The sequence below is a fragment of the Artemia franciscana genome, chromosome 14 (assembly GCF_032884065.1).
Source record: "Artemia franciscana chromosome 14, ASM3288406v1, whole genome shotgun sequence".
Lineage (NCBI taxonomy): Eukaryota > Metazoa > Arthropoda > Branchiopoda > Anostraca > Artemiidae > Artemia > Artemia franciscana.
The window spans coordinates 1,100,302-1,126,497 of record NC_088876.1 but is presented as its reverse complement, the minus strand read 5'-3'; the positions used below and the strand labels follow the sequence as shown (position 1 = coordinate 1,126,497).

Here is a 26,196-nt window from a genome sequence, read left to right as displayed (position 1 = left end):
ATGATATATTTCATTATTACTGAACACTGTTATGTGTCAGAGGGTCTTTGTTGTAATAAGTCTTGTGTAGTGTATTGACTTGGTATCATCAAATTTGTATTTCAACAAGACATTTCTTAATGACAAAAAAGTGCCAGTTGAAAAAAAATGATGGCTAAACTGGCTTATAATAAAGGCTAGTGAAAGAATGTACCAGCTAGTTTTAAATAACAAGTCTTTTCTAAATTCACCATTCTTCCATTGTTGTAATTTATTTTTATAGCCTAGGCTATATCTTCTGTTTGGCCTATGTGAAATCCATCTTTATGTGTGTAAACTATTTGTAGGTTTGGGTTTTCAAACTATTGTTGATTGCATATAAAACACAAATTTCAATGTTAATAACTGGTCAGAGTTAAAATGTTGAAAGACTTTCAAAATGCTGTTAGTTTTCAGTACACATGATTGAGAATAAAAAAAATTACTAATAAATATTAGACAAGCATACAAAATATAAATCCTTTCTTCTTTGATATTAGCATACACATTTGTCAAAATCGCTAAAAAATATGTCTGGAAAAGAGAACTTCGTTTTCAAATTTAGCTGTAGTTTCTCTGATGGAAAACAAATTGCTCTAATGATCAGTTAATGATCAACTAATTGCTCTGATGACTTAGTACGCAGATGAAAAACACATTACAGTTGACCAAATCCTAAGCAGGGAAATAGCACTACTTAAGTAATAAATGACGAAGGCACAAATTTTTAGCTTAAGAACGGGTGACCGGATCTTAATGAAATTTAATATTTAGAAGGAACTAATATCTTAGAGCCCTTATTTTAAATGCCGACTAGATCTGGTGACATTGGGGGGAGTTGGAGGGAAAAACCGGAAATCTTGGAAAACGCTCAGAGTGGAGATATCGGGATGAAACTTGTTGGGTGGAATAATCAAATGTCGTAAACATGTGATTGATATAACCAGACTGCATCCACTCTCTTTGGGGGAGTTAGGGAGTTCCAGTGCTTTGGAGAGTTTGGTGCTTCTGGACGTGCTAGGACGATAAAAAGTGTTAGGCGTGTCAGGGACCAGCAAAAATTAACTTGCATGCAAATAGTTTTATCTTTTAATTGAAAATCCCCTTAATTGCTCCCTAAAAGCTTCACCTCAATACCCATGCCACCATTAATTACAGCAGTCGCAGCAACAGCATTAATATTATACAAATGGTACTTTTGGCTAGTTCAAAATATTTCACAACTTATCCTGAAAGAGCAAACTTAGCTGTTCTTGATATATTGCCGTGCCATCCTCTTGACAATCCTTTTCACCCTTTCTTCTGAATACCAATAAGTTTTAGTAGCAGCAATATTAGTGGTAAAATTAGTAGTCATTTCCTTAGCTTTAGCAGTAGTTATAGACCATGTCCGGAAGCTTATTTCACAAAGAATGCTGCATCTAGATGCAGGGTTAATTCTGAATACTCAGTCCGAAAGCTGTTTTCGTCATTTGTTCTTTGAAGCTCAAATCTCTACTCAACAGCAACTCAGTAGTAGGAGAAGAAACAGAAATCAACCATCAGATTGAAAGAAGCTTCTATGTAGCTCCTATTCACTTTGCTACTACTGCAAATTAAAGCACTGGACATGCTTTTGCTCTGTCTGATGGAGGAGCAAGTTATCTCTTACAGATAATGCATGCAAAAATGTCAAGATTTTGTATAGCTTAGGTCAGACACTGGGTATATCTAGCATTTACCATAGTCTTTGGTAGGCCTATGCCTAACAATAAGTAAGGCCCAAGACTTTCTTATGATGTCAATCAAGATCGAAGGTCATCACTAGATTCAATGATCAAATTTTCTCTGGCCCTTGAAATCTAGTGGTCATGCAAATTGGGTGATCATTAGATTTGTAACATAGTGCATATCCACTTATGCGCTAAATATACCTCTAGAGAAAATAAAATGTAAATGTCTCCATAACCATCTAGACCATATATAGCAGGCTAATAGAACTGAGATTGTCCATTGCCAAGCTGCTGCTAAGAATCAGAAACACAAAGAATTCAGAATAGAAAGCTGTTGTTTTTATAGGCATTGATTATTTAGACCAATAAGATCTGTCATATATTTCACCACCTTTTAGCTGAATTCTTATGTTTTGCATTTGCTTTGCTAAAAAGTTGTCTTAAAAAGTGCCAAGTTTAGAGAGTTATGTTAATATTTTTCTTGCTGATCAGAACAATTGTCTTTACAATTCTTTCTGTTAAAAGAATTTCACAGAGTTTATAAGTGCACCATGGGCATATTGCAATCTCAAATGAGCTTATGGTAAACAAATAGGAAATATAATTTTTCTTATTTTGCATTATTTCAAGACTATAATATCACAAAACTAAGCTTTCATATTGCTTATTGTATCTTAAGTAAATACAATTCCTGATAGAGTTTTGTTGATACCTGTCTTAAATTTACTTTGTCTAAATAAAATGCATATTGTTTATGGGCAGCAACTATGGCTTGAGTTGTTTTCAATATTTTCTTTTTTCAAACAATTGTTGTTCTGTGGTCACATTTGTGTTCTTTCCTAAGTGGCTGGCTCTCTAGCTTGAGAATCCTTGTCCAAAGGGCACAGGTTTAATTCCTGGCATTACCAGTTTATTTGGTTTTGGACAGGGATCAGTGATGTGACTCTGTCAGCTTGGCTAGAATTGGCCCAACTTTAAAAGGTTACCTAAAGAAATATGGAGCAGGAAGGGCATGCAAAAGCATAGGATGGCTGGCCCCTAGCTTCCTATTGTGCTTCCTGGCTAAAGGAACACCTGGTCCTTTACTGGCCTACTGACTTGGCCATATAAGCTTTCTTTTAAACTTATTAAATAAAGTACAAATCAATTTAAAGATTAGAAGACAATCATTTAGAATTCAAACAAGACAAATAAATAAATAAAAGTATCCCTTTATAACAATTTGATGAATTGTCACAAATGTAGGTCACTCTTAAGATTGAAATGAACAAAGCTTCAATTCTGAATCTGTTTTTTTTTAAACAGACTGAAGGGGCAAACCTTCAAGCTTTGACAAATTCAATCTTACTTTTGGGCTCTTTTCAATGGGAACTTTCTTTGGATTTTTTTTTTACCAACTAAAAACAGTGGGGAAAGCATCAGGTTTAAGTGACTTAAGAGACTTGACAACATTTAGAAAAAGCTACAACCAACCTGATCTAAATAAGGATGCTATTGTAGAGTATCAAAGAGAAGTCTACAGGTATATCCCAAATACAGTAAAGGCATATTACAAAGAACAAGAACAGGTTCATAGAATACCATTGAAGTGGTAAAGAAACAAGAAAATTTCAAAAATTGAGATTATAAGATTAACAAGAAACTATGAAAACTGCAAGTACAGTATTAGCCTCCTTCCAACAGGACAAATACGGGGATTCACACCCCAAAGCTCTGACTATTTTCAATCACACCTTTAGGAGCCAAAAAAAAATACATTTTTTCACATATGTCAAATATGACAGTTGACTCAGGAGTTCAGGGTTAGGGATTCAACACTCTGTGGTGCCACAAATGGAAGGATATTTGCTGTCATAAGCATTGTTAATCCTAGCACACACCCACACTCAAATATAACATTCTGTAAAATCATAAACATCTTAAACAGCAAAAATAAGACTTTTTTTTATTTTTGATAAATATTATTTGAAAAAGGACACTACAAGGCAAATATCAGGTTCATCAGCATGCTAAATTTGATGTGTCAATGATAAGATTTGTTAAATCTTTTCTGGGATCAAATGTGTTAGCTATAGATAACACAGACATTGCAATATCTATTTGTCCATCCATCTATTTGATTGAGATTCTGAGACTATGACCCTAAGTCAAAAAGGCTAAGGCTTTTAAAGTTTTTTTCATTGACCTTAGGTCAAATAGGGAAAGAGAAGGGGGTTCTATAAACAAAAAGAAGAATTTTTTGTTGATTTGCCGAAGTTAGTGAAAGGAGTATCAAATTTAAATGGAAGATGGAATAAATGTACATAGCAAAATATCACCAAATTGGATCCTACTAGAATTTATCAGATTTGTTTAGTATAATTTCAAGCATAGGTAAGGTGCTGTCTCTGATATTTGACCAAGTTTAAAAAAAATCCTTTAGACCAAAAAGCTTAAAAATAAATTTGTGTCTGATACACAATATAGTTAAAGAAATGTAGTTAAAAGAAACGCTATCATATTTTTGATCCCTGGGAAATTAGTTTAAAGCCCTATCCTGATTAGAAGAGGTAGCTCACATCAGGTTACTCAAGCATAATTGTAAAGGAGCTAGACCATGGTTAAAATGCTAATACTGCACTGATACTTAGTCAACTATACTGCTATTTCAGCTTATTTGCATTGTGATGTTGACAATGGGTTTGCAGCTTTAATGTGATGATTGCTTGAAGACAGGATTATCACCCTATTTAGGGCAGATCAATTTTACTTGAAAGAAAATCAATTGGTAAAATTCTAGTTGATTGACTTCTTGCTATCTCAAAAAGGGGTTATGTTAGGAAAATGAAACTTCCAGAGATGCATCTACAGGCTAAAGTATGTCCTGGGAAGGTATTTTGAAGTGCCTACCTCAATTCCTTCTCTCTCTAGAGGGCCCTGACCTTTGATGACTAAAATATGTGTTATAAAAGTGAAATACTGCAAAATAGATCTTCTGCTTGAATGAAGTACAACAAAATTGTTTTCAGCTTCACAACTTTACTCAATCCAAATTATAAGGTTTTAAAGATATGCCAATACATTTCCTAAATTTTGGAAAAAAAGATTGATATGGCTCAGAATTCTACTCATAACAGGAATTGCATTTTCAGTACTAAAGGCAGAGAAAAAGCAACTGGTAACTAAAAATTAAGATAAAATGTTGTTTTGTCAAAATTTCAATTTTGACAAACCTGTTAAAACTGTGAAACCTGTCATGTAGGCGAATTTCAGGGCTCTCTAGAGGGAGGAGTGGAGGTGGGTATTCTACAATTCCTTCCCAGAATATACTTTAGCCTGTAGACCCACCCCTGAAAGTTTCATTTTCCTAACCTTACCCCTCTGTGAGATAACAAGAAGTCACTCAACTAGAATATTAACAATCACTTTATTAAACAACTATCAACAACTGCCGATAAGATATCACTCTGCTTAGAGATAACCTTTAGCAGGGTATGATAAATTTTATGTTTTCTCTTTGTTTAAAACAGCTAAATTTTTTTGCTTCAAGAATAACAAAACAAGAAGTCAATGATCATTGTATTTAGCAGTTACCATAAAATTAAAGCTCTATGATCAATGAGCAAGGTGAAGATCTACATCCTTAATGATAATAATCTAAAAGCTGCTGATCACAAATGATTATTTTTTTGACTGAGATATTCTTAGCCACTTACATTGGAAGTTTTTTTATTGCACATTTCTGGAATTTGAAATCTGCCTGGAAACAGATCTTTCTTCCTTATGCTTTGGATATGGATCGCCACTATCTTTAGTTTCTTCTGAAAAACCTCAGATAAATGCTGCAATTTCGTAGAATTTTTTCGTGGGGTTTTTGACGTCATAACCCTGCGATAATTACAGATGAAATTCTAGTCCGGACTGAGAATTCTTCGAAGAATTCCAGACGGATGCGAAATTAATTCTGCATACTTGAGCTTTCGGACACGCTCATAGTACCACCAGTAAAAGTAGTTGTAGTATGAGGAAAAATAGCAGCATTAGGGTGTAAATCTTGTCTTTAGGTTAGTTCAACAACCCTTGCAATAAGCCCTGTGTATTTCGACATCAGAGCAACAAACTGTTCCTAAAACATTGCTGATACTCCCTTTTCACAACCGGCATACATACGGCCGGTTGCGATTGATTTAGTTTCTCCAATAGAATATATCTCGAAATTTCACCTTTGTATCATTAGGCGTCGTTGCAATAGTAGTCAGAGTAGTAATATTAGCACTATTTGTAGAATTTACAGCATTAAAAATAGTACTAGTTGCACAAGTAGTATTAACATATTGCTTTTGGTCAGTTGAAAATCCCTCTTGTCAAGTCCGGTAAGTTTCAGGTTAATGACATTACCAATATGTTTTCTTGATAACCTTACATTCATTTACGTTTTGAAAATTCATCTTTGTTTTTAATCAAATGAGCCTCCTTTAAAGCTTATATGATCACCCCTTCCGTAAAAGCTTTATATATCCACTGGCCCTTAATTTAAAAGCCTTGCCCCCAGACTCTGGGGGTTCGTATCAACCAAAGGACATTGTCATACGCTCTTTAGACTAGTTTGAACTAAATTGGTATCTCAAAATTTGTATCAGATACATTTGGGGAAAAGAGAGCGTGTGGGAGAGGGGGGAAAGCTCTTTGCTCTCTGATAACTTTCAAATCTGAAAAATTAGGACTAGGAACTACGACTTTCAATTTATAATCAAGTGGGCCTCTGTCAAAGCTCATACGACTACCCCTTCAATAAAAAACTTATATGTCTCGGCTGTCTTAACTTACTACACTTGTTTCCAGGCCCTAGGGATCGTGTTAACCTATATGCATTAATGTATGCTTTTTGTATTCTTTTGAAAACAATTACTTTCTCGAGATTTCAGCAATTGCATTTTGGGGAAAAGAAAGTGGTGAGGGGGGGCTAAGTTATATCCGGTCACATTTGACTCTAAAAAAAGGCAACTAGAACTCCATATTTTCAGTCAAATGAGACTTCTCCAGAGCTTATAAGACCACATCTTTTGAAAAAACTTATATATTAAGGATTTTCTACTAAGAAATTTTCTAGCGCTTAGCAATAGGGATGTGTGGGAAAGGGGTGCATCACCAAAGACTCGATTACTGGGCTTTTAACTATGTAGAAAAAACGGCTAAAACTTTATTGTGTCAAAACTTTGACATAATATTTTTGGGTAAATAATGGATGAGTAGGACCGGTCGCCCTCCAATCACTTTGGATTCTTAAAAGGATACTAGAGCTTTATATTTCTAATCAAATGACTTCTTTGCAAAATTTCAACAACAACTCCTTCTGTACATAGTGCTTTGGTCAGAAAAAAATTAATACTTTGTACCTACATCATTTATTACTTAGAAAGTGCTATTTGGCTGCTTATGATTTGTTCAACTGTAATGTGTTTTTCATCAGAATTATAAGTTATCAGAGCAACTGACCATCAGAGAAACTGATCATAAGAGCAACTTGTTTCAAATCAGAGAAACTACGGGTAAAGTTGAAAACGAACTTCTCTTTTCCAGACTTTTTTTTAGGGATTTCGATAAATGTGGATGCTGATATCAAAGATGAAAGGATTTAATAAAATATTTTTGCATGCTTGTTTCTAGAATTTTAATAGTAATTTCTTTTATTTTATTTTATACTCAATCACGTGTACTTATTTAAATCATTACTAACATTCTCTGAAAAAAATAGTGTCCATTTTCGGGGATCTGTAAAAGAAAGTTTAGTTTTCTATAGGCTAGTTAATTTCCATTGTGCAGTAATCTGTTAGACCAATTTTTTGTAAGAAGCACAGCTTGGATACCAATATACAGTTATGAAAACTTTTATCTCGCCCGTTAGGAGCCTTTGGTACAGAAGTCTGAACTTGGCACCTCCTCCTAGCCTTCACTCCAATGCATAGATTGTACTACAACACCATAGGCAGGAACCATAGCTTAGATACCAATATCCAGTTATGAAAAGTTTTATCCCGCCCATGAGAGGCTTTTGGTACAGACTACCAGTTTCCTGTCTGCAGCTGCTAGAATTGCTACCACACACTATCCCAAAAATAAATTGAGTTTTCACTACTGTATTGCTACCGAGCTGTGGTAAGAAGACAAGAATTGATTATGTTCTGGAAGCAAAACCAGAATACTGGTGGGAAGTGATTGTGGCTACCTCTTTTTGCTTTTAGATTCAAATTATCTGTCTCATGAGCATAGTAAAAATTGAAATTTTGATTCTTTTTTTTCATCATCTTGTTGAAGAAATTAACAACATTTTTAAAAGGCTTTCAACATTTTAAGTCTGACCAGTTATTAATATTAAAAATTGTGTTTTATATGCAATCAGCAATAGGAAAACCAAAACTTACAAATAGTTTGCATACATAAAGATGAAATTCACATAGGCATGCATACATAAAGATGAAATTCACATAGGCACACAGACGATATAGCCTAGCATATAAGAATAAATTACAACAATGGAAAAATGGCCAATTTAGAATAACTGTTTTTTGTTGTTTAAAACTAGCTGGTACATTTTTCACTAGCCTTTATTATAAGCCAGTTTGGCCATCTTTTTTTTCAACTGGCACTTTTTTGTCATTAAGAAATGTCTTGTTGAAATAAAAATTTACCAAGAATCATTGGGGGGATTGCCATAGGGTACATTGCTTGTCTAGCTAATTTTTGCTGTCTTGAAAAGGGGTTGTTGAGAAAATAAAACTTATAGAGATAGGTCTACAGACTAAAGTATGTTTAGGGAAGGTAGTTTGAAGTAAATACCTCCTTTCTTTCTCCCTTTTAGATTGCCCTGACCTTTATCACCTTCATCAGTCTTTTTATTGTAGAAATGAAACCTTGCAAAATAGATATTCTGCTTAAATGAAGTACATAAAGTTCTTTTCAGCTTCAGAACTTTATTCAATCTCAATTTTTGATGGTTTCAAAGATCCACTAATACATTTCCTACACTTTGAAAAAAATATTTATATGAATTAAAATTCTACTCAAATAACAGGAATTGCATTTTTCAGAACTAAAACCAGAGAAACAGAAACTGATAAGTGAAAATTAGGTTCAAATGTTGTTTTGTCAAAATTTCAATAGATCATTGTCATTACATCATTGTTGTGGAGCTCATGGTGGTCATGTAAATATTGTTACGGGGGGGGGGTTTCTTATGAAGTTTGTTCGATTCTTTTAGTTTACTGATTGCTTATAAAGTTTACTTGATTTCTTATATAGTTTATTTTGTTTGTGGTATGGGAGCCTTATAGTTAATGGATATAGATTGGGAGGGTTCTATTGACCAGTCTCTATAACCTTGGAGACGAATTCATCATCATGACGTTTAGGTTTGCCGAGATGGGCAGATTCCCTTGGGAACGTACCAGTAGACAATAGGAACTGTACCTGTACCTTAACTCAAAGACAAACACAATTATTGACAATAACTTTATTTTCTTACTTCATATACAACTTCAGGTAAAACGGCTCCAATAAATGATAGTAGTATAAAGTGCATCAAAGAGAGACTACCAAAAAACTGAATTACACACCTAACTTTTAGTTCACCTTATATATCCCGAATCAATCCGGATTTCTAAATTAAGCACAGGGTAGACTGACCTCAGAAGAGTTGCAACACAACTCTTTTTTTTTGACTATACAACATATGGCTTAACCTCCTTGCAAAGATTTATTATAACGAGGGTTTTCACCTTCAGTTTGTTGACCAGACCAGATGTAGAAATCTGGTTTCTAATTGGCTTTATTCAAAAGTTTGAATCTAATTTTGGTAGTCAAAAAACTATCATTTTTTGCTTGAAGGAAGATTTGTACCAAAGGTAAAAAGTATCATTTTTTGCCTGTTATAAAACTTGTACTAAAAAAGCACAAATCCTATGAGATGATAAACTTTTACTTTAAAATCTTTATATGTATAAGAGATTCTTATTTTAAAACTTTCTAAAATAAATGAATGAGAGATTTGGTTTTGAGTTCTGAAAGGGGGAGGGGGTTTGCTGGTCTATATGTTACATATCCCCTATCCCGCTGTAGATTGACGCCCTCGTCAATCAGAACATTCCCTGTCCTTAAGTTTTATTTTTCTTACAGTTTCTTATTGTCAAAATATTTTTATTTTAATTCTTTCACCACAGAAATGATTATTTAAAGAAAACGTATATACTCCTACACCTTTAATTAACCTACACCTTACACTTGAATTACATTAAAACATCACTTGACATTAATAAGGTATATACTTGAATACCTGGTTTCACAAAGAAAATTTTTTGTATTTATTTAGTTTTCAATTGATTTCAGGTATTCTTACAATAAAGTTAAAAATATACAACGTTACATAAAAAGTATTTCCACTTGCACTTTTATTAAGCTCCAACTACTCACTACTTGGCACTTTTTAATTGTTCACCATTTACTATTTTTGGAATATTATACACCAATCACAATTCTCGTGTCCTTGCCCTATCCACTGATTGAATTAATATAATGTCATTTCTTTAGTTTATCACCCTTAATTTTTTTTTTGTTTCTTAAAAATTTAGCATCCGTACAGTCTGTCTTTCTATCACGCTTTTTCAAAATGGGAAGTGCAGGACTAGGAATACCTATCCCCTAGGAGTTTAAGTACAAATGTACACCTGGTACTACGGTTCTTCCATTCCTTTCCCGCTCCCTTCTGCATTTTAAGCGTTATTGGACTGAGGTAGTATTTAAAACCTTACTTTGTGGTTGATTCCAAAGTTTATAAGATTAGAATTTTCTGATTTAAATCTTCATTTGGGCCTGATGTTGTTGATATCGGGTCTTCATGTTGTGTTTCGTTACCATCTATGGTGCCTTCGCGGATATGCTGTGGTTGTATTTTGGCTGAATGTTACGCCTTCTCTATTTTACGATGTCCCATCAGAAGATTAAAATGATTGCAGTATGGTAGATGGCGTTCTCTGAGGTGTTATGTGGGTGATAGCTTTCTGGTTGAATCATGTGTTTTCGGGCATTCCTTGGCGGTTGATGAATCATGATAGGTGTTTTCCAGTTTTCGACCATTATGTAATGTCGGTCAATTGCCAATTTCTGTAATGAAAAAATTTCCAGGCAGAATCATATGGTTATTAAATAGAATAGTAACAACATTATATAATTGTAAAAACGATGGTTATGATTAACATTGATTATTGTGACATTTATATGATAGGCATAAGATTATGTGATTAAACAAGTAACACTGTTTAAAGGCGTTGATTAAGCATAAGATTAATTTGGAGGTTTTTTTTTTTCTTTTTTTTTGTATATTTCTAATTCTTTATACTCCCAACGCAAGACTTTGTAGAAAAGAAACGTCTATTTCTAGCGTCATAGCTTTTCTATTGCCATGCGTTAGGAATATTTAGTTTAGTAACACAATATCGAAAATTACAAGAGACAACCTCCATTCTCTTGTTTATATTAAGAAGGGACAAGTGATTAAACTTGTCAGAGGTCTAGATCTTACATAAAAAATTTCTGCCAAATATTTATATTACTGATGTATTTCCGCCAAAAAGTAATACAATTAAATCGTATCTTAGCCTTCTTGCTGTAATACACCAACAATATTTATTAAAGTAGGGACTGGATATATGAATATATGGGAAAAGACCTCGATTTTCCCATACTGTTATAAACTCCCTTTATTATGGCTTAAATATCATCCGGGGCTGTAGGGTTTATTTGATGCATTTCCTGAGCATCAATCGCATCGTTTTTTATCGTTTTTCGTCTCAAGAGCTTTCCATAATTTACTGTGAGTAGCGCTCTTATTGTTAGAGATATAAGAAATACCAAAAATATGGTTATTATTATATTGTACCAAGAATTTGGTGAGAATAATCCATATTGACTTTCTACGTACTTTAGTCTTTGGTCTTCTGTCGTGAACAACGGTATTTGTAGGTGAATATTTCTCTTTCTGTGCTTCCTACTAAAACATCACATGAGTTGGGAATATCTTGCTGTTGCGATTCCTTTAGGAAAAGATCTAATATGCAAGATCCGATTTTTACATTATATATAGGTAGCGTTAGTTGGCAGATTAAATTTTTAAAAGAGACGCATTCTTTTCAATCCTGTGAATTGGCTAGTGCATATTTTCTTCTGTCTTGATCAATTAGCATATATTCTGCTTCAGGCGTATTGCTCATGAATCAATATTGTTATCAACCTATTCCTAGGAAAGTAATTTCAGTGATTAGTATAAATAAGATCCGTAGTTTGTGCCAAACCTTTATTATTTTCTTATATATAGCCTTGTTGGTTACAGGGCGGTAGGCAAAATTTTCAGATGCATAGTTGCACCTGGCCTAAGGCTTAAGTTACTAATTTCTTATGGAGTAGAAATTTATTGCCCTATTTTGTTACCAAAATTTTTGATTTATGGTTTAAATTTGAATTTAGTTTAAATCCAACTACAGATGGCTTAATATAGTCTGAAGCTTAAAACGAGGGTTTGTTATTACATAACAAGATTATAAGGCCTAGTAACTTTATCTTAAAGATCACAGCTTTCTTGGTATGCACTTTGGGAAATAAATAGCACTATTGGCTGAGGGTGTCATGTTGAGGTTTAATGTTACCTCCGATAAGTTAGCGTTCTTTTGTATTTTTAACTCCTTCCAGCTCAATGAGTAGCCTAATTGGTAAAAATAAAAAAAAATTTAACCACTAATTTAAATTCGGTCGAGTTTTAGCCTAGTTTCAATGATAAAGTCGTAGGTTATTAGTTTCTTTATATATATGGTCTTATTGTCTCATAATTGAGAAGTGATTGTATCTAAATCATTTAAGAAGAGTTAAATTATTAGAAAAAATTTCAAAAAAAATTTTTTTGTTCATTATAGCCTATGGTTTAAAATAATAGCATTTTTATTTCATTTAGGTTATGTCTACTCCGTCGAAGATTATTGGGAAACATATGGTATTAATTTGTTTAGGTTAAAAGGAAATTAAATTACTTTATTACTATATGCACAGTTTTTTAGTGCATAGTGTAGTTTTGGTGTAGTGTAAACACAAATTTATTAAAAAATCTAATTTTTTGCAGCGCATTTGATTCTAGTCTTATACGGCACACAGCGCAGCGCGTAGCGGCGCATTAAGTATTTTTCCCTTGAGCTTGTCTTTTACGGGACACAGTGCATCGGATTGCGGCGCTTTTGTTAACGGCGCATAAAATACTTGTTCTTATTAAGTTTTCCCCTATACAAAATTTTAGGTTAGTCAACAAATAGGTAAGCGTTTCATTTTCAATTCAATTGAACAAAGAAAGAAAACACGTTTTTCCATTAGGTAGGAACACATTCATAACGCAATCATCTTGTCTGTTGAACATTATTCCAGTTTTTTTTTTGTTAATTACGCGGATGTCATGTTACAGACGAGTATGGATGCGACTAGTCTTCCGGGTTTTTTTTTTCTTTCGTTGGCAATGACTTATATAAGAAAACTGGATTTTGATCCTTGACTGTATATATAAATATTTTGTATGGTCACGTTTAATTATCAGATACAATTCTTAGATATGAATATTAGATTCTTTAGACGAATCTAAAGAAATCTTAGATATGACATAGCGTAAGTTTTTTTTATTCTTATTCTGATTTAAATTTTTGTTTTTTAATTTTACCCTTTATTATCTCGCCATAAAGTAGAATTTAGTTTTTTTAAGGTACATTGAATTATCTCGTGGGGGGGGGGTTTGTGGAAGGTTTTATTTATTTACGTCATGACATTCCACCTTGTTATAGAAGTGGCTATTTTGCTCATATTTATAGGTTTTTTTTTTTTTTTGGATTCTGAAATAATTAGGAATATTCTATTTTACTGTTTATCGCAAGAGTCGTTAAATTTATTTATTTATATATATATATATATTTTTTTTTTAAAGGGTATGCAGGAACTATGGTTAATTTATTTGCTTAAGATTATGCACGTGAAATATAATCAAAGTTAAAAATAATTAACCTCGATTATTTCCACCTGCATTGCTTTATGCTTTTGCCAAGCTTGCTTAGGTATTGGGCCAATGATATGCTATAACACAGAGGAAATAAACAGATGTATGTATAGTTACTGCATTTTATATATATATATATTTTTTATATTAATGAATTTTTACTTTTTTTTTTCCTTTTCATATTATAGAATTCTTATTATTATTATTTTTTTGAGAAAGTTAGAGTACTACAGCCAATTTTTAGTTTTCTTTTCTTATCTTGCGAACAAAATAACAAGATGAACAAAATTCTTGTTATTAACTTATTAGAGATGCTTACGGGAATTTCGAGAAGGAGGTAGAGAGTTTGGTATTGTAATTCTCCTGTTGCCTTCTTAACGGAATTTTCTAAATCTTGGTCTAATAATTTGTGTTCAATTTTTGACAAATTTGGCAAACTTTGGGTTTTACAAGGAAACCAAGCTGTTCGGTTTTTCAGGTAACTAGTGGGAGTTTTTATGGTTCTAGTTTTTATATCAAAACTTTCCCCATTCCTCAACTTGGTAAGGTTGGGATAACTTAGGGTTCATTTTAATGGCATGATATTTCTTTTTCAATTTTTGTTAGTTATAAGCAGGTTAGTTAGCTAATTGGCGGTTATCTTGACACTGGTTTCTTCTAGAATGCGTATGACGTGTGTATTAAGGTATTGATTTCTATTTGTTGCCAACCAAATTTTTCTTTTATTTTAAACAATTCTTCCTTGTCTACAAATTGGAAAAATTACATAAAGGGGGAGGAGAAAAAAGGGTAAAGGGTAGAAGAGGACCGTCAATTTCATAATTTTCCGTAATTCTCAAAATTGAGCCACTATTGGCCAGTAAATTGTACTCTGACTTTAAAAGGTAGGGGGTTTTGAATGTTAATTGGAAGTCCTTGTCGGTGATCTCGGGGCCGTTTTCCATGTACATTATATATTTCTTCAGGAAAGTGGGAATTTGGAGGCTTTGTATGGAATAATTAATGTCCCTTTTCCTTAATATTTGCCGTATTTGTTTCCTGCATAGATCTTTAAGACTGAATTTATTTGAGGTCGTGTGAATTATTTTATAAATCAATTCCTTACGGAAGCATAGCGGGCTAGCTATGTCTAGGAATCTTTCATACACAATGATGTCTTTATCTGGCAAAATTTTTGATCCAAAATTTTCATGATTCAAGTTGAATTTTATTGTCACGTTTCTTAACTCCATATATTGTTCATCATAAATATTATGGGTTGAATTTCTTACGGTTATTGGGTCAAAATTGGTATTGTACCATAAATAGTTTTCATATATTCCCAACAATATATTTTCATTTTCCACTATTTTGTAATTCACATCTAGTAGTAATTCCAGAAACTTTAGGGGCCATAGTATTTTGAAACCTGATTCAAAATACTGCGTGTGCCAAAAATTTTCGCGTATTAAAGATGCTATTAAAGGATACATAGCGGGGGGCATTGCTTTGAGTAGGGCTGCGAAGGTTTATGAAGCATTTTTATGCCTATAATCGTAATCTTTGCTCAATATATCTAGCGAAAAAGAGCCGTATAATAGGATTATCATTCCGTGTATAACGAAATCCTGTTTAAGAATGAGGGGAACTTGTAATAAAGAGCTTAAGGTATTATATTCTAAGTTTCTTACTGCATTAGTTATTGCGGATTCAAGGATTGTTTCACGTAATTCATAATCTATTACTGAGAGGTTTGGTAAACTTTGAGTTTTATTTGAAATCCAAAATTCTGGTCTTGCAAATATTAGGTCTTGGTTGGGTTCTAAGGTATCGGTATTACTTAAGGTTCTTCGTCGCGACATTATCCCGGTTAGTACCAGTCACACGTATAAGCAGGCTAACTATCTAATGAGTAATTACCTTTTCAGCCTTGAGTCCTTCTGGTGTTTCGTCTAAAAAATTGTAGATTTTGTTTATTGTTTGAATTTTTTTGTTTTTAATTTACTTTTAAATGCGTCTTTTTTTGCTTCTTCCGATTTTTTTCTCTTTAAGAAAATGTTATTTCCCCTTACTGCGTATTCTTGGGACGTTGGATCATACTTAAATTTGGCGTAATGTCGGATTTCATCTAGAGGGTGGTGAATTCCTTCGTACTTAATACAATTTTAATTTTTTTTCGATCTTATAACGAATTTTAGGTGGCCTACATTTATTAATTAAAAGTAGATTAGTTTGATTTGGGCCCTTGCAAAACCAATAGCTTATATTAAATTTTTGTTGTAATTTTCTTATTAATAGTTGAAGGCTTGTCAAGTTTTTTCCTTTCTTGCTTTTGTTTGAATATTTTACTTTTACTTCTCCTCTTGCTGGTTGATATTTAGCGGTATTCGCTAATTTTAAGCCAAATCTATATGTATGAGGTTCAAATTTTGTTAAATCGTAATTGAGGTACCATGTTTCAGCATACACCTCTTTACCATCCTCATCTTGAACTAAGATCGCGGCAGCGTATATAATGTTTTCTTTGGCATGGATAATTGAAATAAATTCTGTATCTATAATTCCCTTTATCATAGTCAAATAATATTTAAAAAAAAATATTTAAGTGCGATCTTGATACCGCAGGGAGGATAAAGTAGATTTGATGCCAAGTATGAATGTCTGTCAGATATTATAAGTTATGGCTATATTAATGTCGTTTTTTAGCTATGAGTTAAATTTATTTGAAGCCACTAAATTTATATGATAGTAGGGAGACGAACCAAGAATATGCCTGAAAGGAGTATGACAATTATAAAGTAAATTTGAACAAGTTTGGCTATGACTACAATTTACGAAGACGCTCGTTGTCACCTGACTATTTGTAATAATTTTTTTTTTTTTTTTTATTAAGGTTACTAATGAGTTTTAATTTACTATTATTTGATGGTTGTCTGTACAAGCTTTATGTTTTGTAATATTTTAGTTTTTACGGTAGATAAGGGGACAGCGATTCCTATAGGGCAGGTGTTAGTTATAGTTGTGTTAATAAGCTTTTGTTTTAAAGAATTATTATTATAGTAACAAATTAGTTTTGGGATCTACTCACAATACTGAGCCCTTTTTGACGGAGCAGGCCAATTTTTCAATCGGAGTTTATCAAACTTGTCTGAAAAGTATCCTATTTTATTTTTGGATTCTTATTATGGAGTCACTTGGCGAGGAGCAAAAAAAAATTAAATTAACTTTCTCTGACTCACAACCCGACGCTACCAATAAATACATCGAGTTACGCCGCAGAAAAAATCAAATCAACTCTTCCCGGTCGTTATTCTGGTATTGTTTTACGTGTATATTAAATATTTCTTTAAACTTCTGGGGAGTTGGAGATTATCAAGGGTACTGAGAATATTTATTTTTCGAAATAAAAGTTAAGCATTAGGGGCTGTTTTGCCAACCCATCTAGCGTTATGTAACACTGAAGAAGTAGCTTCAAGGAGTCCTCTCAAATAATTACGGGATGGTTTCTTAGCGAAACCAATTAAAAAAAAAATGACTATTTTATATATTTTTTTTTCATTTTACACAAGGCTGATAGATTCTTTTATTAAAAATCTAATTTATCTGGTTTTTTGACAACCCGGCCGGATCTTGTTGTTTTTTGACAACCCGGCCGGATCTTGTTGTTACCTGTTCTTCTTTAGGCTCAGTTTTTTCTTTGGTTTTGCTAGCGATATCAAATCAAACTTTTTATATTGTTTTTTAAGACTATTTTATATATTTTTTTTCATTTTACACAAGGCTGATAGATTCTCTTATTAAAAATCTAATTTATCTGGTTTTTTGACAACCCGGCCGGATCTTGTTGTTTTTTGACAACCCGGCCGGATCTTGTTGTTACCTGTTCTTCTTTAGGCTCAGTTTTTTCTTTGGTTTTGCTAGCGATATCAAATCAAACTTTTTATATTGTTTTTTAAGACTATTTTATATATTTTTTTTCATTTTACACAAGGCTGATAGATTCTTTTATTAAAAATCTAATTTATCTGGTTTTTTGACAACCCGGCCGGATCTTGTTGTTACCTGTTCTTCTTTAGGCTCAGTTTTTTTCTTTGGTTTTGCTAGCGATATCAAATCAAACTTTTTATATTGTTTTTTAAGAAATTTTTGACCTTTTAATTGTGCTTTTTTTGCCTGGCCCGCTGCACTGGGGGGTCTCATTTCTTTTGATTCCTTGAACTTATCTGCGTCAGATTCACTATCCGTATCTGAGGAACTAGTATTTGTTGATTTATCGCCTGGTTCTTTTGAAGAAGAAGAAGTTTGAGATTTAGGCGTTGATCCAGCCTGACCTTCGTAAATTTCTTCTCCTCGTGAAGTGGAGGGTTTGTTGATTGACTCGTCCTGTTGATCTCTGGGCTCGGGAGAATTGAACGATTCTTGGGAGCTTTGGGAGGATTCAAATGTCTTCTTGGGGTGCCTCCACTGCTTGAAAGCCATGTTTTCCAGGGGGTGAGGAATTGTTTGCATTAAGGTTTCCTTCCAAGATACCCAGTCCTTTGGTTTTGCCTTTGAGACGGTTATATCGTGATACTGTTGCTCATCAGTAGCTGGATTAGTATAAAATGTACTCTGTCTAGTCTTAATTGGGTAGTTAATGATATCCATTGCTTCTCTTAATGTTTGTTTTTGGGGCTGTTTGTCCCTTTGTGACTCTATGTCCCCAGGAGTCTTTATAGCCTTATTTAATTCATCGTGTAACGATAAGGGTCTGTCTATTGGTGAAATAGGTTTCACTAAATTGTCGGGGAAACGTTTTGGGGGGTAAAGGGTTGACCTTTTATCTGGAAAAAATTGTGACTTTGGAGAAATCGTATAGTCCAATGGATCTGACTCCTCACTGGAAGATAAGTCGCCCATTTTGCGTCTTTGCGTGACGGGGGTACTTTTTGGGGGGGTAACCATATTTGTCATGGTTAGAAATTCATTAAATTTTTCTTCCTCACTACTGTTTTCAAAATACCCTTGTTTAAAATTAAAAGGTTTAAGCTCACTTAGTCTAGAGCGAGGTGGTTCATTTTCGTCCTCCGAGGTATCTGATGTTGAAGGTTGAGGGGTCCATGTTTCTGTGAATTTTGCCCTTTTTATACGACTAACATGGGCTTTATAAGTTTTCCCCGTTTGTGGTTTTAATAGTTTGAATGTAACGTCATTATCATATATCTTAATTATTCTATAAGGGCCAGCGTACCTATTAGAAAGCTTTTTGCCTTCCAATTTGGTTTCATTTTTTAAATAAACGCAATCTCCTACTTGAAAATTGAGTTCACCTTTAACATTTGGAATATTTTTGGCCTCTTTTTGTCTTTTTTATTTTTCTATTTCTTGTTTTACAAGTTTGTAAGTTTTTCTCATTCTATTGATAAATTCTTGCCTATAATCTTGAGAATCATTATAATATTGCCTCGATTCTATAATTTCCTTATAAGGGATTCTAAAGTCTTGTCCGAATAATATGTAGAATGGGTTATCACGAATGACCTGGGAGTAAGCGGTATTAATTACATTTGTTAAATAAGGTAAGGTTTCATGCCAATCTCTGCGATTTTCTTTCGTATAAATGCTTAAAATATTAGAGAAAAGTTTGTGTCTGTTCTCGATCTTCCCGTTGGCCTGGGGGTGATAGGGGGTCGATACCAATTTACTTATTTGAAGAAAAGACATTAAATCCTTAGTTACTTTCGATACGAAATTAGGGCCGTTGTCGCTTAATACTGTATTAGGAATACCGAAATTAAGGAATATTTTAGCGAGAGCTTTCGACGTTGTATAGGCGCTTTGATTTTTTAATGGTTTTGCAAAAGTGAAACCAGAAAAGTGATCAATCACTGATAGTACACAGGTGTGTCCTTCATTAGACGTGGGTAGTCCTCCGCTAGTACCATATAAATCAAAAGAAACTATATCGAAGGGGAACCGGGCCGTAGTTCTTCCTGTCCCTGGATTAGGGTAGACTTGAGGATTTTTTCTTAAATTACATGTTTCACAACTATTAACGTAATTTTTTAACTTTGTTAAGGCTGAAGCAACGAAAAAGTATTGTTTTAACCTATGGAAGGTCTTCTCTATTCCTAAGTGACCTCCTCCGTCAGAATGAAAAAATTCAAAAGCGGGTTTTTCCAAAATTTGGGGTAACACTGGTATAATGGTCGTTTGATTTCTTTTATTGTTATCGGTCATTATTTTACATAGTGTTTGTTCATCTAAATCGTAATAATAATTATCAATTTCTTTTTTAAAGGATTTCATTTCATTGGGTAGGTCTCTATCATATAAGAAATATTCTATTAGAGCAGCACAAATATTATCTTTCTTTTGATGTATTTTTATATTATTTAAAGATAGTGGGTTGTCTTTGTGTTCTTCTTCTACCAAATTATTGGTCTGCATTTTTAAATTTTTATTTTTCGGAGCATGTTTTTCTTTTACCGTGTTAATTTCTTCATTTTCATTTTCTAAGGGAGCATTATCTGGAAACCTACTAAGATAGTCGCATGGGGCGTTTTGTTTTCCTTTAAGATGTTCAAATTCATAATCTAAATCTTGAATTTTTAATATCCATCTCGCGAGGATTCCGGACGGTTTTTTGAAAGTCTGTAGGTATTGAAGACTTTTATGATCGGAACGTAGTTTAAATTTTCGTCCAACCAAGTAATGTTAAAATTTTTCTAAATGGTGGATAATTGATAATAATTCAAGTTGTGTCGCAGAATAATTACTTTCTCCTGGGGTAAGAGTACGCGAAGCATATGCTATAACTTTTTCTTCCCCGTTTATTATTTGGGAGAGAATCGCCCCAATCCCCTTGGTTGAAGCATCCGTAGTAACAACGAATTGTCCTGTTTGGAAGTCGGGTAAACATAATATAGGTTCTGAAGTTAAAGCCTTTTTTAAATGATCTAATGAATCTTGAGCTAATTTAGACCACGTAATTTTTTGGGGGTTCCCTCTAGTGAGGTCCGTGAGAGGTTTTGCTACTTGTGCGTAATTTCTTATAAATTTTCGAAAGTAGCTCATTAATCCTAAGATTCCTCTTAATTGTTTAATTGTTTGAGGGGGTTTTATATTTTTAACAGATTCTATTTTTTCAGGGTCTGGGGAAATTTGTCCTTGTGTTACAACTACTCCTAAAAATTTTAGTTTGGTTTGAAAAAGATTTACTTTTTCCGGTCTACATTTTAAATTGCCTTCTCTAAATTTCCCAAACACTTTTGCTAGGGTCACTAAATGGTCCTCCGCGTCTTTGTCCATAGCTATGACGTCATCAACAAAATGAATTATGTTATTTAGGCCTCTTAGTAAATGAAGGAGGGGTCTACACAATGCACTTGAACTAGTTTTTAGTCCAAATGGTACTCTTAAGTATTCATAAGAACCACATTCAGATGTTGAAAAAGCTGTTTTAAAAATATCGGCCGCTTTTATTTTTACTTGATGATAACCTTGTGTCAAATCTAAGGAAGTAAATATTTTATTTTTATTTGATATTGAGTCTAGAATTTCGTCTATTCTAGGTAGGGGAAATTTGTCACTTACTACCTGTTTATTTAAAGCTCTATAATCTACCACTAGTCTAAGATCATTATTCTTTTTCGGGACTAAAATAACGGGGGCAGAGTATGGGCTTATGCTTGGCCTTATGATTTGATTTTTTTCAAGTTCATGTATTTTATTTATTAGCCATTCTTTATGTTTATAAGGAATTCTGTATGGTTGTTTTGCAACTGGCGGCCCCGTGGTTTTTATTGCGTGTTCATAAAATGGGATAAGTCCTATGTCGTCTTCAGATGTCGAAAAGACATCTTTATATTCCCATAATAAGTCGCATAATTTTTGTTTTAATGATACATCGGTTATGTGACTTAGTTCGAATTTTTCAAGAAATTGAGATCGCGTCAGTGAAAATTCTTTGTCAACGTGAACATTAATATTATTCACTAAGTTCTTTTCCAAATTTTTCCAATTATTAATATCGGATTCCGATACTATTTGTATCTCTACTAAACATGTACCTTTACTTAGGGTGATTAGGTCGTTTTCGTGGGTGTTCGTTACCCAAATATATCCTTCACCCTTTTCATAATTTATAATTTGTTCTTCGCAAACTATATTTTTCGGGAGATTTTCCGACGGCGATGCTACCCAAGTTTCATTTTTATCATTAACTGGTTCTAACATCTGTGATATTTGGACCCTCTGCATTGATTTAGGGGGAATCTTAGTTTTTCTTACTACGAATAAATAATATTTTTCGTTATGACTTTCTTTTATTGAGTTTAGGATATTATCTTCTGGTTTTTTTCTGGGAGTTTCTATATTCGCTAGCTTTTTCCATAAATATGAAATTTCTTGAATTTGTTTTTCTCTATATTCCTTCATGTTGCCTATGTTTTCCTTTACCTTGTTTGCTTGTATGTTATTTATTTCTGATTTGGTTTTTGTCGGATATATAAACTTTGAATTTGCTACATCTAACAATATTTTATTGGCTTTTAAAAAGTTAGCGCCTATTATCGCTTCGTATGGAAAATTTTTACAAACTATAAATCGAGTATAGAAATTTCTGTCATCTTTGCGCAAGGTTAGGTACACAGTGCCTTTTACATCCAGGTCGTGTCCCGTCACACTTGATAAATTGGGACATATATTGCTCATTCGTCGTTTAATATAATTGGGTAATTTGTTAAATACGGATGTATTTATCACATTTACTGTTGCCCCTGAATCTATAAGGGCTGAGAAATAAATATTTCCTGCATTAAAATTTTCAAATACTGGTAACGTATTATTATTATTTGCACTTAAAAATGGTATAATCACTGGCAGGGACCTATATATTATTTTGCCACCAAATTTTGGTCCTATGAATTTTGGGGGCTTGAGTCGTTTCCCTGGGGTTCCCAGATTTCGGGTGTAGAGTGTTCATTAGTTCTATTTTGGTTTTCTTGATCATTAATTGAAGTTGAGTTGTTATATGGGTTCCGTCGGCTGATAAAGTTACCTCTTGTATTTCTGTTCCAACCATTGTTAGGTTGGTTTGTCCTTCCGCGATACCCTCCGCGATACTGATTCGTACTGCGTTGGAAATTTCGGGTTGGATAATTACCTCTTGTTAAAAAGGTGTTCCCTCGATTGCCTCTAGGGGCGTACCCATTATAGTTTGTCCCCCTAGATAAATGGTTGCTCGATCCCCTAAAATTCGGGCGATAATTATTGTTTGCAAAACAATTTCTTGCGATGTGACCTAATCGGTTACAGGCGTAGCACGTTAGTGGTTTAGTATTGGCTTGTGCCCTTATTTGATTATTGGGGGCAAAGCGTACTTGTCTTGGAGGTGTGGTGGTTCGAATTTGATTTCGAAGCGGTTTTGGCGATGATTCTCTAGAGAAAAATCGCGGAGAGGGATCTCTTGATTTTACAGCTGTTTTATTTTCTACCGCATTTATTGATAGTTTTTGGTGCTGCAGGACTATGGAATCGATTTCCACGGCGGTCTCTATTTCCTGAACTGCCAGTTCTAAGTCGTCGATTTTTTTGGAAATTAAGAGACGATATAGTTTTGGGTTGAGTCCCTGTTTAAATGCGTTTAGTATTATTTTTTCATACAATTCCCCTTCACCTGGACCGTATCGCGCTTCTGTTGCGATTCTGATCTTATTTAAATATTCTCTTACGTTCTGGGTCTGTTCGAATGTTACTAACCCATGTTTTAGTTTGTTCAATGAACTAGTATCGATGAATCTCTTTTGAAAAGCCTGTTGCAATAACTTTATTGAGTTAATTGTTAAGGTGGTTTCAGTTCCTACGGTATTTTCAATTTGTTTCAAAAATGTCAAAGCCTGTCCTTTTAGTCTTAAGAGTAGCATATTTTTTAATGCATTTAAGTCAATTTTTGTCATTTCAACAAATTGTCCTAAATGGATGTTTAATTGATCTACATCTGTATCCCCTTCATAATCAGGTAATGATTTTGCAATTTCTACCGAAGTTGCAATAATTTGTTGCGCTTTTAATAATTCATCTTGTTCCTGAGCCATATTTGTTATTTTAATTCAGTTTTTTTCTTAAAGTTATGCGGTATATAAAATTTTAGTTTTCATTTAACATTTATTTATATTTAACTACTGAAGATTCTAATAATTTTAAGATGGGGTACACATAAAAAAAAATACATAAGTAGAAGTAAAATTATACTGCACTTAAATAATGTAAAATTAAATGCACTTAAAAATCAAAAAATAATTTGTGAATAATCATATTTGTCTAAGGTAGCAGGTAGTCATGTTATTAGACATATACAGTTCCTTCAGTGTCTTTTTTGATGACCGCGCCAAATGTTACGGGGGGGGGGTTTCTTATGAAGTTTGTTCGATTCTTTTAGTTTACTGATTGCTTATAAAGTTTACTTGATTTCTTATATAGTTTATTTTGTTTGTGGTATGGGAGCCTTATAGTTAATGGATATAGATTGGGAGGGTTCTATTGACCAGTCTCTATAACCTTGGAGGCGAATTCATCATCATGACGTTTAGGTTTGCCGAGATGGGCAGATTCCCTTGGGAACGTACCAGTAGACAATAGGAACTGTACCTGTACCTTAACTCAAAGACAAACACAATTATTGTCAATAATTTTATTTTCTTACTTCATATACAACTTCAGGTAAAACGGCTCCAATAAATGATAGTAGTATAAAGTGCATCAAAGAGAGACTACCAAAAAACTGAATTACACACCTAACTTTTAGTTCACCTTATATATCCCGAATCAATCCGGATTTCTAAATTAAGCACAGGGTAGACTGACCTCAGAAGAGTTGCAACACAACTCTTTTTTTTTTGACTATACAACATATGGCTTAACCTCCTTGCAAAGATTTATTATAACGAGGGTTTTCACCTTCAGTTTGTTGACCAGACCAGATGTAGAAATCTGGTTTCTAATTGGCTTTATTCAAAAGTTTGAATCTAATTTTGGTAGTCAAAAAAGTATCATTTTTTGCTTGAAGGAAGATTTGTACCAAAGGTAAAAAGTATCATTTTTTGCCTGTTATAAAACTTGTACTAAAAAAGCACAAATCCTATGAGATGATTAACTTTTACTTTAAAATCTTTATATGTATAAGAGATTCTTATTTTAAAACTTTCTAAAATAAATGAATGAGAGATTTGGTTTTGAGTTCTGAAAGGGGGAGGGGGTTTGCTGGTCTATATGTTACAATATTGTTATTGGGGCTCTCAGGTAAGTATATGTTCTTTAATCATTGCAATTGGTAATGGCTTCTCTCAGGCTGGGGTTGTTCCCTTGTCCCTTGCAAATAAAGGCATTGATTAATTTGAAGCTTTTTTTAAATTTTCAGTTATTTAATCCCCACCCCAAAAAACTTTAAAATTGGTAATTTAAAGTCCAATTTAAGGCTATTTTAATTTTCAAAGTCTAAAGTAGCCTAAGGCAGAGATGCAGCATATTTTATCCTTCCTATTCAGTGTCTTTCTGTCTGTAGGTGCAGGAGAAAATAGCACAACCAAGGCTGTATTCAGGAGCAGGGGGGTCATGGGGTTTGAGTATCAAGGTCATGTGTTTCACCTCTCAAGTAGGCAAATTTCTGAGACTTGTGAATCAGAAGAGGTTTAACATGGGAGCTAAGCAATACCTTTCTAGAGTTGTTTTTGGCACTAGATTCATTATTGAAAATTTCATTTTCCTAACTTACCTTTTTCCAAGATAGCAAAGAGCAGCTAAACCAGAACTTTACCTGTCATAGTTTAAAAACATTTAGTGCTCTTTTCTGATTTGAAAACGTTTCGTTTCATGTTGACATTACTTTTTACTTAGTTATATTTGTTTGATAAAACCACATACAATTGAATTGAGTGGTAAGTTTTTTTTTGTGATTAGATCATCATATTTTAGCCTCTCTATAAATCATCCCTTCTATGAATTGGTAATATTTGTGTAACACATAAATAATACTAGACCAGCATAAAAAGACTTGCATGTTTGGTTCCAATTTGTATGGTTATGACCCATTACTTGGTATTTACCAAGTGACATATAGCAATTACAATTTTTTTTCATTAGTTTGTCTGTCTGTTGGTCACAGCTTTGCTAGTTTTGGCACTTTCAGATAAGCTAGGACAACAAAAGTTGGCAGGCATATCAGGGACCAGACTAGATTAAATTAGAAATAGTCACATCCCCAATTTGACCATCTGGGGGGAGCAAGTAAACAATATATTTGAGAAGAATTTCTATTTGCAATAAGACAAATGATTGTTGTTCTTATGTGTGTCTTGTTGGACCAGATTAAATAAAAAATAGTTGCTTCCCCAATTCAACCATCTGAGGAGGAGTGGATGTATGGTTAATTTGGAAAAATTAGAAAAAATGAGGTAT

The 26,196-nt window shown here is 33.4% G+C and overlaps 2 protein-coding genes across 5 annotated transcripts in view; one reads left to right on the top strand and one right to left on the bottom strand.

The window, feature by feature from the left end:
* LOC136035157 (zinc finger protein 271-like) overlaps positions 1-627 on the bottom strand; it is a 58,386-nt gene extending 57,759 nt beyond the window's left edge. The window contains exon 1 of the mRNA XM_065716715.1: positions 555-627. The gene's annotated coding sequence lies outside the window, so the exon portion shown is untranslated. The remainder of the gene's footprint in view (positions 1-554) is intronic.
* Positions 628-7,271: 6,644 nt separating this feature from the next.
* The window catches only part of LOC136035154 (zinc finger protein 271-like), a 38,645-nt gene continuing 19,720 nt past the window's right edge, over positions 7,272-26,196 (top strand). For 2 of the 4 annotated variants that reach the window (XM_065716709.1, XM_065716707.1), the window contains exon 1: positions 7,272-7,386. Coding sequence is in view for 2 of the 4 variants with exons in the window: in XM_065716706.1 (XP_065572778.1) it covers positions 8,845-8,926; positions 25,029-25,041 (95 nt within the window). In the remaining 2 variants the exon portion in view is untranslated. Of the gene's footprint in view, positions 7,387-8,204; positions 8,927-25,028; positions 25,042-26,196 lie in introns of those variants that run through there. The other 2 variants (XM_065716706.1, XM_065716705.1) reach the window with 2 other exon arrangements.